Source organism: Dipteris shenzhenensis, chromosome 1, assembly GCF_047967505.1.
Source record: "Dipteris shenzhenensis isolate YYH24624 ecotype China chromosome 1, Dip_SZ_1.0, whole genome shotgun sequence".
Taxonomy (NCBI): Eukaryota; Viridiplantae; Streptophyta; class Polypodiopsida; order Gleicheniales; family Dipteridaceae; genus Dipteris; species Dipteris shenzhenensis.
In genome coordinates, this window is record NC_141596.1 from 39580690 (window position 1) to 39598874 (window position 18185).

At 42.7% G+C, this 18185-nt stretch overlaps 1 protein-coding gene across 1 annotated transcript; it reads right to left on the reverse strand.

The window, feature by feature from the left end:
* Nucleotides 1–241: 241 nt before the first annotated feature.
* LOC147905818 (uncharacterized) lies at nt 242–2684 on the reverse strand. The gene is made up of 7 exons (XM_087381857.1): nt 2432–2684; nt 1646–2250; nt 1316–1502; nt 1147–1211; nt 842–1052; nt 306–694; nt 242–266 (listed from the first exon to the last, which is right to left on the reverse strand). Exons 1-6 carry the CDS (start codon nt 2564–2566, stop codon nt 350–352), a joined length of 1548 nt encoding a protein of 515 aa, XP_087237983.1. The 5' UTR covers nt 2567–2684; the 3' UTR covers nt 242–266; nt 306–349.
* Nucleotides 2685–18185: the final 15501 nt, after the last annotated feature.

Below are 18185 nucleotides of genomic sequence, written 5' to 3' on the forward strand. Positions count from 1 at the left end.
CAATATGATTAATTGACCTCATCTTATTGAATTGACAAGGTTTGAAGGAGTGACTCAAATTTTCAAAGTTTCCTTTATGGGACAAACCCTCCCACTCATTTTTCCACCTCCATCCGTCCCAACTAAATGGTTGGGATTACTTTGAAAGAGACAATGTGACAAAATTCCATTATGTTTGAGTTACACGATTCCTCACCACAAGAAATTCGTGCATGTGTGTGTAGAGAGAGAGAGAGATCCCATCTTCCAGAGGATAAAAAAGTGAGTGGTGGAACGAGAGAGAGAGAGAGAGAGAGCATCTTTCATGGTGGAACTTTGTGGGGAAGGATGAAGCATGCTGTGTAGAGAATTAACTAGAACCCCATTGTTTGTCTTCATCGTCTTCGACTTGCCTGGTGACCTCCGAGTGTTTTTGTAAGGTGGTTTTTATGAGGTCTTCATCCCGGGGAGGCAAGAAGCAAGGGCGGGTGTCACTAGGGGCCTGCACCATTGATTCTTCATAGAGAATTCTCTCTCGAGGGGGTGCTTGGCACAAGAAAGTCTCCGAGCAAAGCTCTGTCATCTTCCCTGGCGATGGCTCAAACCGCAGTAGATTCGCATACTCTCGCAGCGAGTGCAGCATGTACTCGTACACCCGCTTCATGCTCACTTCCTCCGTGGCAAACCGACTCCCTGCCCTCCCCATCGCTTCTGCCTGTTTGTCAGGCAACAGAATCGATCAGAACGCAAGTCAACCACCCAAAACTGGCAATCAGATCCTAGAAATCAGATCGAGAAAAGCCAGAACTTCAAAGAAGCAAGCACTCTGCCATGGCCTGTCGCTGCTCATCATTCATCTCACCTCGATTTCGTGATTGTTCCCCCAGTCGACGCCAAATTTTATTGAGTCGCATAACTTGTTGGCTCTGACAGGCCAAAAGTGTTCCTTCGGAACAAGCCCACGTGAGAAAAAATCGAAATACACAGGATTGATCAGAAGAACTGGCGAATCGCAAGCCAGAATATATTTCAAGCTGACGGACCATCCCCAGCCTTCGACATAGATTTTGTATCTGTCACGCCCAATTCAGACAGGAGATCAGCATAGTGACTCTTGTACTACAGCACCTTAATTGCCAATTATCGACAATCTTGATACGGTCATACCTATTCCGGCACTGCTGAGCTAATCGCGAGTTCTTGAAATTATCTTTCGTCTCTGCCCACCAGTTCTGCAAGCGAACATTATCCAGATTCCAATACAAATTAACCTTTCGCCAATATGGATTTCGCGACCGCACGCAAATAATTACGCTCAATGCTAGCCGTGACGCACCTGATGAATAATTTCGGCACCATGCTGTTCTTTGTTGCAGCGTCGAAGCCCTTCACGGATAGCACCACCTGTCTGCGTGTTCCCTTTCCAAAAAGCAGTGGGAGCCCTTCTTTCCCATAGCATGTCCTTCTCTCCTTTTAAGATGCCACAGAGCTCCCCATCCCAAGGTTTCAAATCAACTTCTGGCCTGAAAAGTATAACGTGTAGACAGGATCTGTTAGAATTCGCCTGGGCAAGGCTTTCAAGAACTCGCTCGTCCGGCCATGCTTTAAAACTCGCTTTGCTGAGACTATCGACCTTGCTCTGAGTTGAAAAAATCGATCGACTCACCATCCCCAAAACGACCAGTCTGGAAATGGGATGTCGAAATCGTTAACTGTGCTGCAGTAGCGAAATACAGGCGGTGGCGCTTGGCCATTGTAATTTCGTCTAGGGACTTGAGGACGGTCTCCACATCCGAAGAGGAAATCCACGTCTGGCACTAGGCCAGGATAAAGCTTCAGCAGTTGCAAAAGCCCCCATATTGTGAATACGGACCTGGTTTGGAAACAGGAAGTGTATGGGTCGACGTATAAGCGGCCACTCTTTATCACAACACGGAAAGAGGCGAATGGTTTTCCACTGTCCAATAATTCCCTGGAAATTCCGTCCTTCATCCATGCTGCTAAATCCTCGTAGATCCACCTAAAGTAGAAAGGACAAACGGTGGGCTCGAAAGGATCGGCAAATTGAGATTGATTTTTCCCTGCCTCCGGAAGCTGGCAGCCAGAGGATGAGCATCGGTTTGGCGAGCGGAGATCACGAGAGAGTCTCGCCCAGAATTCCGGGTTCGGCCATGGGATCGGAGACGAAGAGCTCTTATCTTGTGCCACAAAGGGGCTCGGCCGCGAATTAGAGCTAGTATCGTTTCCTTTATACCACTGGATGATGTCGGACTGTAGCCAGATATCGCAAACGCGTTAAGTCCGTCTCGTTTTGGAGTCTAATTTGCAATTACGGATCTTGTTCCAATGCCCAGGTGAATCACGGGTGTGTGTGGAAAAGGAAAAGCAACACCAATATGAAAACCGAGCTGTGCAGAAGTAAGGAGGGAACGTGAACCAAAAGAGAACGCACCTTGTGACGAGTGGCGAGGAAGCCGGAGGCGAGGAGGACGGAGAGGAGGAGGAAGAGGTGGAGGAAGCGAGCGGGGGAGCGGAAGAGGGAGGAGGAGGGATCACGGAGGGAGACGAAGGACTTGAGAGAGTTCATGGATGGAGGATAAATATTGGAGGAGCAATAGGTGGAGGTGGAGATGATGGGTATGGAGATGGAGAAGAGGAGCTATGGCGAGGAGGAGCTCTGGAGAGCTATGGCGAGCAAAAGCTATGGCGAGGGAGGATTGACTGCGGGCGTGAACGTCGTTGAAATTTTGTCGCCGTCAACTTTTACCCTGAAATTAGGGCTGCCTCCTCCACGACGTTCGTTTTTCATCGAAACGCAACACTCACAAGAATCAAGATTTAATACCAACTGCCGTCTCTCGATTTTCTCAACTTGGGTCTCGGGATTTGCTTCGTGTCATCGTGAGAGAGTCACTCCTTGAGTATGTGTGTGTGTGTGAGAGTTAGTGAGTGTATGTGAGTATTTAAGTTAAAACAAATTGTGTGGGGACACGCACGCGCGTGTGTGTGTGTGAGAGAGAGAGAGAGAAAGAGAGAGAGAGAGTTTTCAACAACAAAAAAAGTGTGTGTGTGTGTGTGTGTGTGTGAGAGTGTGTGTGTTTCGGGGGTTCACCTAAAAAAATTTAGTTTACCACATGCATTCAAAAGGAGGGATATTTCTAAATTTTTGAAAAAATTTAACAGAATTACAATAACAAGAGGGGTTTTTTAATTCAAATTTTTTAAAAACTCACTTAGTTCATAAGTAAAGAGGGGTGTTTTAATTGTGGGTGAAATTTTGGTTGAGGGGTTTTTTTAGTACCCTTTGAATGCGCGTGATACGTAGGGTTTCTTAGTAGTGCACCCCCTGAAGAGAGTTTTCAAAAAAATTGACACACGTAATTGCTTTTGCTATGGTAAATTTGGTCCGATAGAACGATTTTGTATTAAGGAGCAAAAAGACGAGGTAGCAAAGAAAAGAGTGAGATAAATGCTTGTGTGAATCGACTTCAAATGCTGAAGTTGTTGGACTTGCAGATTGGGCATTTTAGAGCATGGACACAGTTACAGAATTGCTCTAGCTTTTAGTAAGCGTGCAATTGTTTCAGATGATCTTGCTCTCAGTGGATAGGTTATGTTTTGGTGCTCAGGTCGTGTGGCTCAAGTTTCTTCATGATGGATGAGATTGTCTCTTTGGATTTTTTGTTGGCTCCCCCATTCAGTCTTAGGGGGGAATTCTTGGTCATTTCCACTCCTAGGGTTATTTTTTTCCTCTAGGAAAGGCTTCAAAGGGGTGGAAAACCCTCAATCAGATTGGTGGCTTGACATTGAAATTGTACTTTGATTGGGTCTTATATGTGGAGGTTTGGTCCACGTGATTGGCTTGTTGAGCGATTGACCAACGCATAAGTAACACTTGGCATTTGCACGGGGAAGCTCTAACGAGTTATACATGGCAATGTGGCTCCACTGCATGGGAGAGTGAGGTGGCAACTAGAGATTTCTACAAAAGGTGCACGACCATGTGGAATCCTCTCTCTTCCCCGCCGCGACCCTATGTAGTAGCGTTGATGAGAGTTGGCTGTAGATGTATTTCTTTCTAGTTGTGTCTATTTGGCAGCAGCTGCTAGTAGATAAGAGTCATCTTTCATGTCCATAGGGTCCATAGGAGAGTCGAATCTTCTTTGTAACCAGCAACAAGGCCTCTATGCATGAGCTCAATAGTGTGTCAAGGCCTCCTTCCTTGAGTCACATTTTCCATGAAATATATTGTTCATTTTAGGTCACAATACTTTCCTCTATTATGCATGATCATTTGATTTACATGTGATATGAATAGCTTGAACCCCGGGTTGCAGTAATAGATATTGCATGTGATAGATTTTGTGGAATCACCTCAGGTTATAGCATAACTTGAGCAAATGAGAGAGAGAGAGAGAGTGTGTGTGTGTGTGTGGTGTGGACCATGCTAATTGTTAGATACTACTGACTAGGGCTTTAAAAAACCAAAATCTTCAAAATAGGCATTTTCTCCTTTTAAAAGAGAAACCTTAAAAAAGTAGCCCAAAAATTGTGATGTGTAGATGCACATGAACGTGCACACGAACACACACACACACACACACGAGAGAGAGAGAGAGAGAGAGAGAGAGAGAGAGAGAGAGAGAGAGAGAGAGAGCAACTAGTAAAAATTTGAACAACAAATGAAACATTGGGGAAACGCTTGAAAAATCACATTTTAATTAAAAAAACTGTGTAGAATGGGATAGGGACAACAAAGGAATTCTGATTGAGACACACCTCAAATATACTATAAATGGTTTGCAAAGCATGTGCCAATAGTTGAGAGGACATTGAAGGCCTTTGCAAAGCCTAAGAATAAAGACAAAAATAGAATCTTTAAATTTTTTTAAAGACTAAACTAATTTATCATTTATGTACCAAACAAAATAAAGACAAGAGACTTGCTTAGGTTTCTACAAATGCCGCATGATATTTAGGGCCTAGCATCATGTTTATAAATAAAGACAAGACTTGTTAAGATTGGATTTGGTTAGAATCAATCATGATTATGGAATAAATTTGGTTCCCATGAACTAATTTTTTAAATCTCACATGGAATCTTAGGGTTCGTTGAGGATGAAACATGCAACTAGCTAGAAATTTATAGGGTGACCTACTCTACAAGATAAGAGAAGGCTAGAATGCATGAATCAATGTGTGTGTATGTGCGCACGCGCACGTACACAGATGCACGTACGCGTGTGCATCCACGCACCTGCGTGTGTGCACGAGCGCAAGTGATTTGGCACCCCAAGGCACACACGCGTGTGTGGATGCAGGCACACGCATGCACTAGTGTGTGCACATATGTGTTCATACATTCATGTCTCATGTTGTGCATGCATGTGTACTGTGTGTGTGGGGGGGGGGGGGGGGTATCAAGGCAATGTCCATGACCAATTGTGCTCTCTTTAGTGTGTAGGTATAGTTACATTGGTTCTCTCAAAAATGAGGTTGATCTCATCATATTGTAAAGACACTTTTAAGGTAAGTACTTATCTATATGTGTAACTCTAAGACATATTGAAATTCAATATGAAGCCAACCACGAATTGTGTACAGTTCCATATTACACAACAAAATGTAGTGTCCATGAGCCAATATGCTCTCTTTTGTTTGTAGCTATAGGAATAAAGCATGGTCAATGTAGCCATTTTTTGTGAGGTTCAAGGAATATATTACATATGGTAACTTGCTCATGAACCGTAACTTATGTGTTGCTCATGGAATTCGACAAACTAATGTAGATGTTTCTAAACTTGAATATGACACCAAAATATTATGACATTTTCTTCTCACTGGTGAAATCATTAAGCCATTGCCAATGCTAAATTTTGCATGTGAGATGTGTATCCTACACTTATTCAAAGTTATTCTAAACATAGATGCAAGTTAAAAAGCGCATTACTTGAGCTTCCCACAACCAAAAGGAGACAACCAGTTGACAATATTTGATATGTTTTGAGCAGTGTGAAACACGTGTGAAATGTTGCACTAGAATTGCAATGCACACATTCAAGGGAATCCTCCATAATTTTTTCTTGTTTTGTTTTCAATTAGAAAGATTTGAAAATTTGGACTCCACACTTATGTCCACCTACTACATGGTGGTGTTAAGCCATTGATGTTCTGAAGATATTTGTAGCTTGATTCACTTGAAATAGATATAATGGAACTTATTAAATTTATACATGTGCAATGCTCTTTGAATAAATCCAATATTATTTGTCATTTTGCAATGCTTCCTTTTCCATGCACTTCCTTGCAATGGCAAACATAGGATATGTCAAAGAGGTTTTCACTTCTTAATCCATAGCATCAAAACTGCTAGCTTGCCTCTTGGCCGGTTTTTCTTTTTCATATTTTAAGCCTCAAGTTGTTTGGACTCGTCATTGACAAGTCTAGTTTGAATACATGGGTGGGCAAATGAGCTAAACCATGATCATATTGGTTCTATCCAAAAATTCACATCTCCATAGTTGGATTTCAAAACATCACATGTGTCTCCTACTCTGGCAAATCCCCAAGAAAATCCCAAGTGATCCATTTTGAAAGTCCGTGTTTACCTTCTTCCCCTAGTCTTGGTCTCAAGGAAGTGCATTGCCAAGAAACCTATGTACCATGTGTTCAAGGGGTATTTATAAAATGCCTCAACTAGGTTTCCCCCTCCAAGAAACCTCCCCCCCCCCTTTACTTATGATCTAACATTATTTTTTCCTAAAGTTGAATTAAAAAACCCCTACTCTTATTCTAGTATTAGTAATTGTTTTCCTAAAGTTGAATCAAAATAGCCGAGAAATAGCCCTCCTTTTGAATGCATGTGGTACTGTAAAATTTTGTGATGTGAATTCTCTGAGGCCTTGGGGAATTCTATTTCTTTTTCACTTTGGTAGAGTCCCAAACGTATTACCAACAACTACACTGGTTCTTTTTAAATGTCCTTCTCCTCATACCCCTTAAGTTCCATGATCCCATTGCTTTGCCGCCCTAGCATGCACCTTGATTTAGTATTGCTTTTTGCTCTATGCTCTTTCTCTCCCACGATATACACTCTTAGTTGAAATGGGTGCATTCATGAGGTCTGACTTGGTTGTTTATTTAGGCAAATCATCATCTTCAATTACCTGGTCTCTTGTAAAGCTACAATGCACACCCATTTGAGGGCACGCTCTTTTTTGGGATTTGTTGGAAACCAAAACAGATTGAAATTTGGAATCCAAACTAGTGGGACTACTGAATGGTTGTCTTAAAACATTGATAGTTGTTGGTATTGGTATCTAGATTCACCCTAAAATGGAAGAAGTTGAAAATGCGCAATTTGTGCATATGGAAAGATCTTTTAATAAATCCAACACTATTTACAATTTTGAATTGTTTCTTTTTCCATGCACTTGCTTCCTATATGGCTCATAATCATGCCAAAGGTCATTGCATTTCATAATACACAGCATAAAAAACGATACCGTGCCCTTTGGCCTATTTATGTTTTGAAGCATTGCCACATTGCACTTGTTTGGGATATCCAATTTTGATGACCTGTATTGTGTCGGAGGGGGAAAAACCGAAGGCTGAAAATTTTGCTACTCCCACAAATTTTGAATTTTCACACCACCCACCCATCAAATCTTGGAAGATTAAGTATTGCAACCTATCTCCGCCCTACAAACGCCCTAAAACCCGCATGCACCTCGATGTGACCTTGCGCAGATTTTGGTTTGGCATTATCTTCTTTCAAGTAAGTTTTCTTCTATTCTTTTCTTGCCTCACCAACTAGCTTCTATGGGTATATTCTGGACTGATCATGGTCATGGCGTCAATCGCATGATGCAGCTCGCCATGGCTTGCAAGAGAAGTAGGCAGAGGCTGCGGACAGGAAAGCTAAAAAGCCTGGTCAAGGTACAAGGAACAAATTGCGGGTCGAGGAAAGCAATGGCACAGTATCAAAACGGCAACAGAAGACACTTTTGCAACATCTAGAAAGGGAGAAACAATGAGAAGAAAGAAGACTCCTTACAGAGAAGCAATAGGAAGTGGTATGCATTCAATCATTGCCATTGAAGCGAAGAACACGAGCTATGGTATCACGATTGGTGGGAGCATTTGAGGCAGCAACTTCAGGTGAATACCAGTCTCACGTCTTCACAAGCTTTAGCCTGAACCCTAAAGTTCATAGAGTAACAACCCTACCAATACCTCAGGAGATACATGCCCAAGAGGCGATGCTCTCTAACCTGAGAAATGGCCTACAGAAAGTAAAAGTAGCTTAGATCAACTAGCTGCAATGAGGGCGAGTTAGCTATATTGGTATCCCTTGAAACAAAGGAGAAACGGCTTGGATGCACAGTGTCAAAGATGTTGTCAATATGAAGGACCAACGTGGCTCTAGTGGCGATCGGTTGACCGTAGAGCAGAAGCAATGCACAATCATCCCAATCCAAGAAGTCTATGGGCTTTAACCGAACGCCAAAAAAGGAGAGACAGCCTAAGTGTAGAATTCATTGCTAAAGTAGCAACGTTTTGGCACAAAAATAGAGAGTTTCCAAATACAAAGGACATCTATAAAAAGCGGATGGGATGCAAGGTGTTTGAGGAGCACATCATACACATCCTTTTGATACAACATAGGTTAGTGGTGCCTAAACCAACCTAGTGGTTTTTTGTGAGCTTTGGGATACTTTACTTGTTTCATTTCTTGAACTAGGCTTGGACTAATGTGATTGTCCTAAACCAGCCCGGTGATTTGAACATTATGCAACTGTATGCCTACTATAGGCTAGTTCAGCTGAATCGCCAGTTATGTGATTGTCTTGAACCAGCATGGTTGAACAAACATGCTAAATGTGTCTTGAAAATTGTAACATTCCTAAACCAGCACGATGGTTGAAAATTATTTTGCTTCATTATATACTTTAATTAGACTATGTTTTGTCTTGTTTTAGTAGTGCAAAAGGGGGGCTCACTATAATGTTTTTCCATTTAAAAGAGGGCTCATTGTTCTATTGTTCCTGCATGTTAGGTCAGTAGACTGAGTTGTATCTCAAGTTTATGGATCCGAATCATGACATTTCAATTGGGCAGAGGACCTTTGAGCATTGTAACCGTGGTACGTCAGGAAACCCAAAGACAAGAATGTTTGTTGTTGCAAAACACACATAGACTTTGACCTAGCCCGGCAAGCTATGAATGACTTGAGATTTGGTCATGTTGGAGCATTGCTCCATAGGGATCGATGCCCATGTCTACCTGATGAATGCGCAGTCTCTAGGCCACTTGTATCATCATCATGTATTACAAGGGAGAGCAGGTTTTGTAGTGTAAGGTCTCTGTAGGAGCCAATGGTTTGTCCAAAGGGAGACTGTGAGTGGCACCGTATCGAATGCATTCATGGCACATGCAAGCATTGCAGTTTGAAGTTGAAGAACAAGACATTTCATGCCTGTCCAAATGAAATGAGGGAAGACAACCATGTTTATCTAAAATGGAGGAGATTTGAAAATGTCAATGTTGAAGGATCCAATAAAAAGAGATGGCTACTATCATATAAGAGCACTCAGCCAAGGGAGCTTATAGATCATGTGGTTCAATCCATCCCAAAATATGTGCTTCACAATTTTATGGCTAGCTAGCAGGATAAGCAATTCAAGACATGCCTTGCCAATTTTCCCCATGACACTATTTTCTAGAGCTGTCATATATTTTTCTGAAAATTATTCATTTCAAGAACAAGATGAGATAAAAAGTGTTCACTGGTACAACAAGCAAATAACAATTCTTGTGCATATCACATGAAGTCATTTACTTGATTCTTCTATGACTGATGCCAATTTGCTTGTTGACTCACAAGAGTTCAGGTTAGTGCAACACACAGACCATTTCTACATTTTAGATTATAGGGAACATGACAGGATATGCATCCGATTTAACTATTGCAGCCATCAATACCACAATCTTGATCAGTATATGATGAAGTTGCTCCTTGATTCCTTCCTCCCTCATCCTAAAGCTGCAGATGTTCTCCTTCATCTCCTCCACTCTTTGCTCATTCCGTTCAACAGCTTCATCTGAATCCCTCAGCATCTATTGAAGCTACTTAAATTGCTCAAAAACATCAACATGGGCCATTTCCAAGACTTCAACTCTAGCTTAGAAATCTCTCATGACGGCGGGCTTCTTTTCAAAACTGTCGAAAGCCACTACAAGCTCATGCACAACCCTATCGTTATCTTGTTGCAAGGTCTTGTAGCTTACTCTTTGAACTTCCAACAATGTTTCAAAAAAACAACCCCCACCATGGCTGCTCCTAGTTGCTCCACCGTGGTTGCTCTCTGCATCCTTTAGAGAGGTGCCTCATTGTCTTCTCCACCCCGGTTGGTCTTTGCCCTATCTATTCTAGCCTTGAAGCTCTCTCGTAGATCCTACATCACCACTGTGGTTTCTGCATTCTCCCTTTTCAGCTCCTCCATCATCAGGTCTTTTTCAATGTTTAATGTGTTCCGCATGTTGCAGAGCCATTTGTAAATACCCTCCTTTTCAGCTCTTTGATCTTCAAGCTCCTTTCGCATCATCTCTAGCTCCTTGTCTATGTTGTCCCCATGACTTATAACTGTGGGGGTTAAAGGTCACTGTGCCTTTACCCCAGTTATGTACAATACTCAAACACATATATAAATGAATGAAAAAGAAGATTAGGGTGGTTCTGCACCCACCAAAACTTGTGTGGCTCTCTGTTTCTCTCTCTCCTTCTTCCGTTCTTGCTTTCGTTGAGAGCACTCTCAACTGGTATCAGAGCCTGGGTGATCTAGCTGAGCGTGCGTGAATGCTTGAAGCTCAGCAGCTCTGTGGGAGGAAGGAGAAGCTCTGTGGGAAGCTTTGTGGGTGACTTTACTTGCATCCGAGTGTGTAGAGACCTTGAGGGAACCTTTGGAAAAGTCACTTTGGTTTTGCGAAGTGGTTTTGAGAGCCTGTTAAGTGTTTTCAAAGAAAAAGTCGTTTTTTGAGCTTTTCCCTGTTCTGTTCGATGACAGAGACTCCGTATTGACTTGTAGAGGCAACTATTGCTTGCTTTTGGTGTCCACTCCACTTCAGGAGCTTGGAAACACCTTCATTCTTGAATTTGGGATCATTTCATCGGATTTCTGACTCACTGTGTCAGTTTCTGCGTTTTTTGCCTGGGTGTTGGAACTCAAGTTTGGAGCAACCATTTGCAGATCTGTCAGTTCCGGTGGACTCAGAAGATCCTAAAACTTCTATGTTGCTCATCATTCGCACTCCGGTGGAGTATACAAACAGCTCTGTTTCCAAAAACGTTTTTCAGTCCGTGTTTTGGACCTAGTGATTGAGACCATAGTTTCCAAAACCGTCTGTCCCATTGCGTTTCGAACGCCCAAAAACCCCTACCTGTCAGTTCTTGCATGATTTGGTGGAGGATTTTCAGAGTTATAGATCTCTGTGTATTCAATTTCGTCTCTCTGTTATGCATTTTTCATTCTAAGGTTTTGAAACCTTAGATTTATGCCACATGGCAGTGGATAAGTGTTGACTCCCATTTCTCACTCATCGGTTGGGATTTTGGAGTTCTGGCAGAAGAGAGATATTTGCAGATTTTCTTGCTGATTCTGATTATGCAATGGCGCCCATGTTTTGAGGCATCTCAGGTTCTATTTTCAGTAGCAGTTATTACTGTGGGACTATGATTTCTTGAGCATACCTTATGCAGATCACTCTGGTTGCAGTTTGAGCAGTGTACACTCATTCGTGGTATGCATTGGGTTGTAGTGGATGATTTATAGGCCATTTGGATGCATTACGGTCCTTATTGGATACGCTGATAGGCCCAAATTGCCTTGTGGGATGCTATTTTTATGGACGCTTTGCACATGGATGCTATTTTATGCACATGGCTCAGGGACAGCTTTGACACATTGCAGGTGATGCACTGATAGTGCTATCTCTTGGATGATATATTATTGATGCATATGCCAGTGGATGGTGTTTATGCTTGAGTCATTTGGCACTTATTGGCATTTTCTTTTGGGCCAGATTTGCTCATATGGATGCATAGTATATGCACATGAGTCAGATGCATCTTTTGATGCTTTGAGCTTTGAGTTTTGGTGATATTTCAGTCTATTGTGGCATACACATTTGGGTGCACCTGGTATTTGGTGTGATTCTCTCTTGCAGGACTAGCATTTCGGATCTCTTTCGGATTTTGTTTCATTTGCATCATGGCATCCTCTTCCATGTCTGAAAAGGAGTTTTTCAGCATTAAAAAGTTTGATGGGACAAAATTTTCTTTGTGGAAAGAACAAATAAGGGATGTGCTTATTCAAAAGAAGCAGATTAAACCCTTGGCAGGGATTGAAGCTAAGCCTGTAAATATGTCTGAGGATGATTGGAATGAGTTGGATGCATTAGCAGAGTCTACTATTAGACTTCATCTTGCAGAGTCAGTTTATTTCACAGTACTAAATGAGCAAACTACGGAAGATTTGTGGAAGAAACTGTGTGCCACTTATCAGAAGGAAACTGCCTCTAATAAAGTTTACCTCATGAAGAGATTGTTTGAGCTGCAGATGAAGGAAGGGGTCTCCATTGCTTCTCACTTGAATGAATTCAATATTATTTTCAGCCAGCTTTAGGCTCAGAAAATGAATTTTAATGCGGAGACTAAGGCAATATTTCTCTTATGTTCATTGCCATCCTCATGGGATACCTTCCGTACAGCTGTCAGTAACTTTGCACCTGGTGGAGTATTGAAATTTGATGATGTTGTGAGTAGCTTGTTGGCCGAGGAGATTAGACGGAAGTCTATGGATGGCAACAAGTAGGATGCAGCCTTAAATGTGCAAAGGGGCAGATCGCAGTTCAGGGGGAAGTCCCAAGAAAGAGGGAAGTCACGTAGCAAATCCAGGGCACAGAACATTGAGTGTTACCATTGTGGCAAGAAGGGCCATATGAAAAAGGATTGCTACAAGCTGAAAAGAGAGCAAAAGGATAAGAAAAAGAATGCAAATTGGTGTGCAAATCAAAAGGAAGAGAGTCCAAGGGAGGGCAAAGGAAAAGTGAAGATCGAGGAGATCAATGCAGTCACACATGATAGTGACAATGACGTTCTCTTCATGTCTAGTTTATCTGTAGAGTTGCTTACCACTTTAGATGATGCATTTTCCCAGGATTGGATTTTGGATTTTGGTGCTTCATTCCATGTTACTCCCCATAGGTAATGGTTCTCCACTTATGACAGTGGAAAGACAGGTTGTGTGCATCTTGGAAATGACTATGCATGTGACATAGTGGGAGCAGGTGACATAAAGTTTTCTTTTGCAAATGGGTCTGCATTTGTTTTGAAACATGTGACACATGTGCCTAAGCTGACCAAGAGTCTTATTTCAGTGGGTCAGCTAGATGATGCTGGTTTTCACACCACTTTTGGCTTTCAGAGTTGGAAAATTCAGAAGGGCTCTATGCTTTTGGCTAGGGGTACCAAGTGTGGGACTTTGTATCCCTTACATGTATCAGGGGTATTTGATCATGTTGTTGCAATAACCGAGCAGCCAAGCACTTCTTTGTGGCATTGCAGGTTGGGGCACATGAGCCAGAATGGAATGAAATTCTTATGCCGTTTGGGTTATGTATCGCATTTGAGTTTCTCTGATTTTGAATTTTGTGAGCATTGTCTCTATGGGAAGTAGACTAAATCAGCCCATAAAAGAAGGGGAAAGAAAGAGTTTGAAATGCTTGATTTGGTGCATTCAGACGTATGTGGTCCCATGCCTACACGGTCATTAGGCGGGGCTGAATACTATGTGACATTCATTGATGATGCAACTAGGAAAGTGTGGGCTTATGCTATAGCTCGGAAGAGTGATGTGTTCCAGGTATTTCAGAAATGGCTGGCCTTGGTTGAGAATCAGTCAGGTAGAATGCTTAAATGTCTACGGACTGACAATGGTGGAGAGTATCTCTCTCATGACTTTCAGCATTTCTGTGATACACGTGGGATTAAGAGGGAGCTCACATCCCCTCGTACTCCAGAGCAAAATCCAGTTGCAGAAAAGATGAACTGTACCATTCAACAAAGGTTGCAATGCATGCTTTCCAATGCAAGTCTTTCTGGTGGTTTTTGGGCTGAGGCAATGAAGACTGCAGTGCATGTGATCAATAGATCACCTAGTAAGAGTTTGGATGGTGGTATTCCTTAAGAGGCATGGAGTGGCAAGAAGCCCTCTTACTCTCACTTGCATATATTTGGGTGTGAGGCATATGCACATGTGCCAAAAGAGCTTCGAAATAAGCTAGATCCTAAGTCTAGGAAATGCATCTTTCTAGGTTATGGTGAAAGTGGAGAGATGGGCTATCATCTCTGGGATCCAGAAGCAAAGAAGATCATACGCAGCCATGATGTGGTCTTCAATGAGAAGAAGATGCATAAGGCACCCATGAGGGATGTGGAAATGAGGAGAATCACTTTCCAGGATGTGAATCCACCTTCATATGTTGATAGACAGCAAGCTATCCATGCACTAAATGTGCAAGAAATGGTACCAACAAGTACTCCCACAGGTATACAATCAAGGGTAGATGATGGATCATCTATTGGTGGAAATGATGAGCCAAATGTGGCTGATATGCAGGTGGGACAGCAAGCTGAAATGCCCTTGAGAAGATCTTCTAGAGTGTCTAGACCGCCTGATAAGTTTGTTCTAGGGGTAGACTATGTGATGCTTACTGATTGTGGGGAGCCTTCTTGCTACAAAGAGGCTATGATGCGCGAGGATCAATGCAAGTGGGAGTATGCTGTGCAATCAGAGATGAGTTCACTTATGAAGAATAAGACTTGGGACTTGGTTTCTTTGCCACATGGAAAGAAAGCATTGCCATGTAAATGGGTCTACAAAATGAAGGTCACAGGTGATGATGTGCCTAGGTACAAGGCCCGTTTGGTTGCTAAAGGGTTCAAGCAAGAGAAGGGTGTGGACTTTGATGAGATATTCTCTCCGATTGTGAAGATGACCACACTTAGATGCATGCTTGGACTAGTGGCTGTAGAGGATATGGAGCTTATGCAGATGGATGTCAAGACAGCTTTCTTGCATGGGGATTTGCATGAGGAAATTTACATGGTGCAGCCGGAAGTCTTTGAAGAAAAGGCCAAAGAGCATTTAGTTTGCAAGTTGAAGAAGAGTCTCTATGGTCTTAAGCAAGCGCCTAGAGAATGGTATCAGAAGTTTGATGCTTTCATTCGGTCCCAGGGTTTTTTTAGGAGTGAAATTGATCACTGCCTCTACACTAAAAGGGCTAAGGATAGTAGCCTGATAATCCTGGCACTATATGTGGATGATATGCTATTGGCTAGCAAGAATACTTATGAGCTAGATGCATTAAAGGCCAAGTTGCATGAGGCCTTTGATATGAAGGATTTGGGACTTGCAGGTCATATTCTTGGTATGCGCATCACGTGTGATCGGAGTAGGAAACTCCTTTGGCTTTCACAAAAAGAGTATGTTACAAAAGTATTGCAGCGTTTCAATATGGGGGGGGGAAGGCAGTGAGTACTCCATTGCCTCCATATGTGAAACTGAGTCCTACAGATAGTCTCGAATCAAATGAGGAAAGGGCCATGATGGCCAAGGTTCCTTATGCATCAGCAGTTGGGAGTCTTATGTATGCTATGATAGCTACTAGACCAGACATTGCATTTGCAATGGGAGTTGTTAGCCAGTATATGGCTAATCTAGGAAAGAGGCATTGGGAGGCAGTTAAGTGCATCATGAGGTACATGAAGGGTGCCAAGGAGATGTGCATCTTCTTTGGTAAAGGAGACATGCGTGTACTTGGGTACACAGATTCGGACTATGCAGGGCATGTGGATAGTGGGAGATCCACTTCTGGTTATGTGTTCACCTTTGCAAGTGGTGCAGTGTCGTGGATGTCTCGTGCATAGAAGTGCGTGGCTTTGTCTACCACAGAGGCTGAGTATGTTTGCAGCCACAGAGGGCTGCAAGGAGACTATATGGCTTGATCGGCTAGTGGGAGATTTGGGGATTCATACAGGTGTACCGACATTGCATAGTGATTCCATGAGTGCTATTCAGCTAGCATGGAATCTGGTCTTTCATGCAAAGAACAAACACATTGAGGTCATGTACCATTTCATCAGGGAGGTACTTGAGGACAAGCGCATAGAGCTTGTCAAGGTTCATACAGATGATAACCCTGCAGATATGCTGAGGAAGAGTCTGCCTAGTCAACGGTTTGAGTATTGTCGTGTATTGATGGGCATTGGATAGTATGCTCATTGGTTGTTCTCCCTTAAAGGCACATTGTCCTTTAAGTGGGAGGTTGTGGGGGATAAAGGTCACTGTGCCTTTACCCCGATTATGTACAATACTCAAACACATATATAAATGAATGAAAAAGAAGATTAGGGTGGTTCTGCACCCACCAAAACTTGTGTGGCTCCCTATTTCTCTCTCTCCCTCTTCCGTTCTTGCTTCTGTTGAGAGCACTCTCAATAACTTCTTCAAGCCTATCTTGGAGCTCCTTGATGTGCTTCTCTGCTTCTTCTCTTCTATGCCTTTCCATGTCGACCATTTTTGCAGTGGCCTCAGCTTGCTCTTGTGCCTACAAGGCCCTCGCTTTTGTCTTCTCTACCTTGGATTCTACACCCTCCCTGAGAATTTTCTCAAGTTGTGTTGCCTTTGTTGCATCAGTGGCTTTCTCTTGTAGAAGAGTTGCCTTCTGAGACATCTTTTATCGTATTGCTCAAAAATCCCTTTGAGGGTAAATGTCATCACATGCATTGCAACTCCAGCAGGATGAGATGACAATGTAGATTTGTCATCCACACAACTCTTCAGGTTGGTCATCATGCTCTTGGAGATAGCCCTTGAGAAAGATACATCACGTCCTTTCAGTTGCTCTATTGCTGCTCGAACCTGCCAGAACTTCACGGTTCCTCTCGTATCAGAAATGAAGTGCATGTTCTTCTTCAGCACATCTTGGAGGTCTATTGGCAGGCTTAAAAGCTTGAATCCACCATCTTTACTAATCTAAGCATTGGGGTATACATCTAGAATATCCCGTCTCTTCCACTTCTTCTTGAAGAAGTTTGCTTGCAAATTTCCTCTAGGAATGCCTAGCGCATTTTCAATCATGATTTTAGTGATGGTAATCTTTTGACCTTGACAGAGTATTTGTCCCTCCTTCACGTTCACCTCCTATACCAACCTAATGAAGTTTCTTAGAGCATCCAAATTAGGCTTTTGAAGAGTGAGTGAGGAGCTTTGAGATGTCAAGATTTCAAGATCAGGGGAGGAGAGGCTCTCGCACTGTGCTGCAAAGAGGGAGGGAAGATTGTGTGAGGACCCAGACTATGCAAGGTCCATTACGAGAGGGGATAGAAGTTGCAGGAAGAGTGCAAGAGAGATAGAAATGGAAGGAGAGGAATAGAAGATGAAATAGTGAAGGAAATGGAATAGTGGAGGCTTAAGTTTGCAGTCCGAGTGCAAGGGAGAAAAAAACGATCGAGACGGATAGAAGACAAAACAATTAAGGGAATGGAATAGCGGAGGCTTAAGTTTGTAGCTCGAATACAAGGAATTGTCAAGGTGAGTACCACCGCGGTGGTTGGCCCGAATTTTGATTAATTCAAGGTAGCAGTACTACCTTTCATGGTAATGAGTGATTAGAGGTGATTAGGCTTCATACTTTACGTCTGTGATAATTACTTCCATATTCCATCGGTGGTGGCCACCTATGGTGGCGTCTAAGATTACCAGCCACATCTATGGTATCGATTAAGATTCCAATGGGTTTGTAGTTAATTACCAGCCACCACCGTGGCTCGCAATTACTCATCTACCAATTACCACCACCAGGCTTGCATGCATGATTACTACGAGTGCAGCAAATTATGAGTCACTGGGCCTCCACTAGGCTTGCATGCTCAGTAGAGTACTAGAGTGCATGGTAATGAGTGATTAGAGGTGATTAGGCTTCATAGTTTACTTTTGTTGGTGGCTCTCATCAGAGCCATGTCTGTGGTGGCTAAGATGCCATCGGGATGGCAGTTAGTTTACTAGCACCGCAATGACCTGTAGTTACTCACCTTCTAGTTACCACCACTGGGCTTGCATGCATGGTTACTATGAGTGCAATAA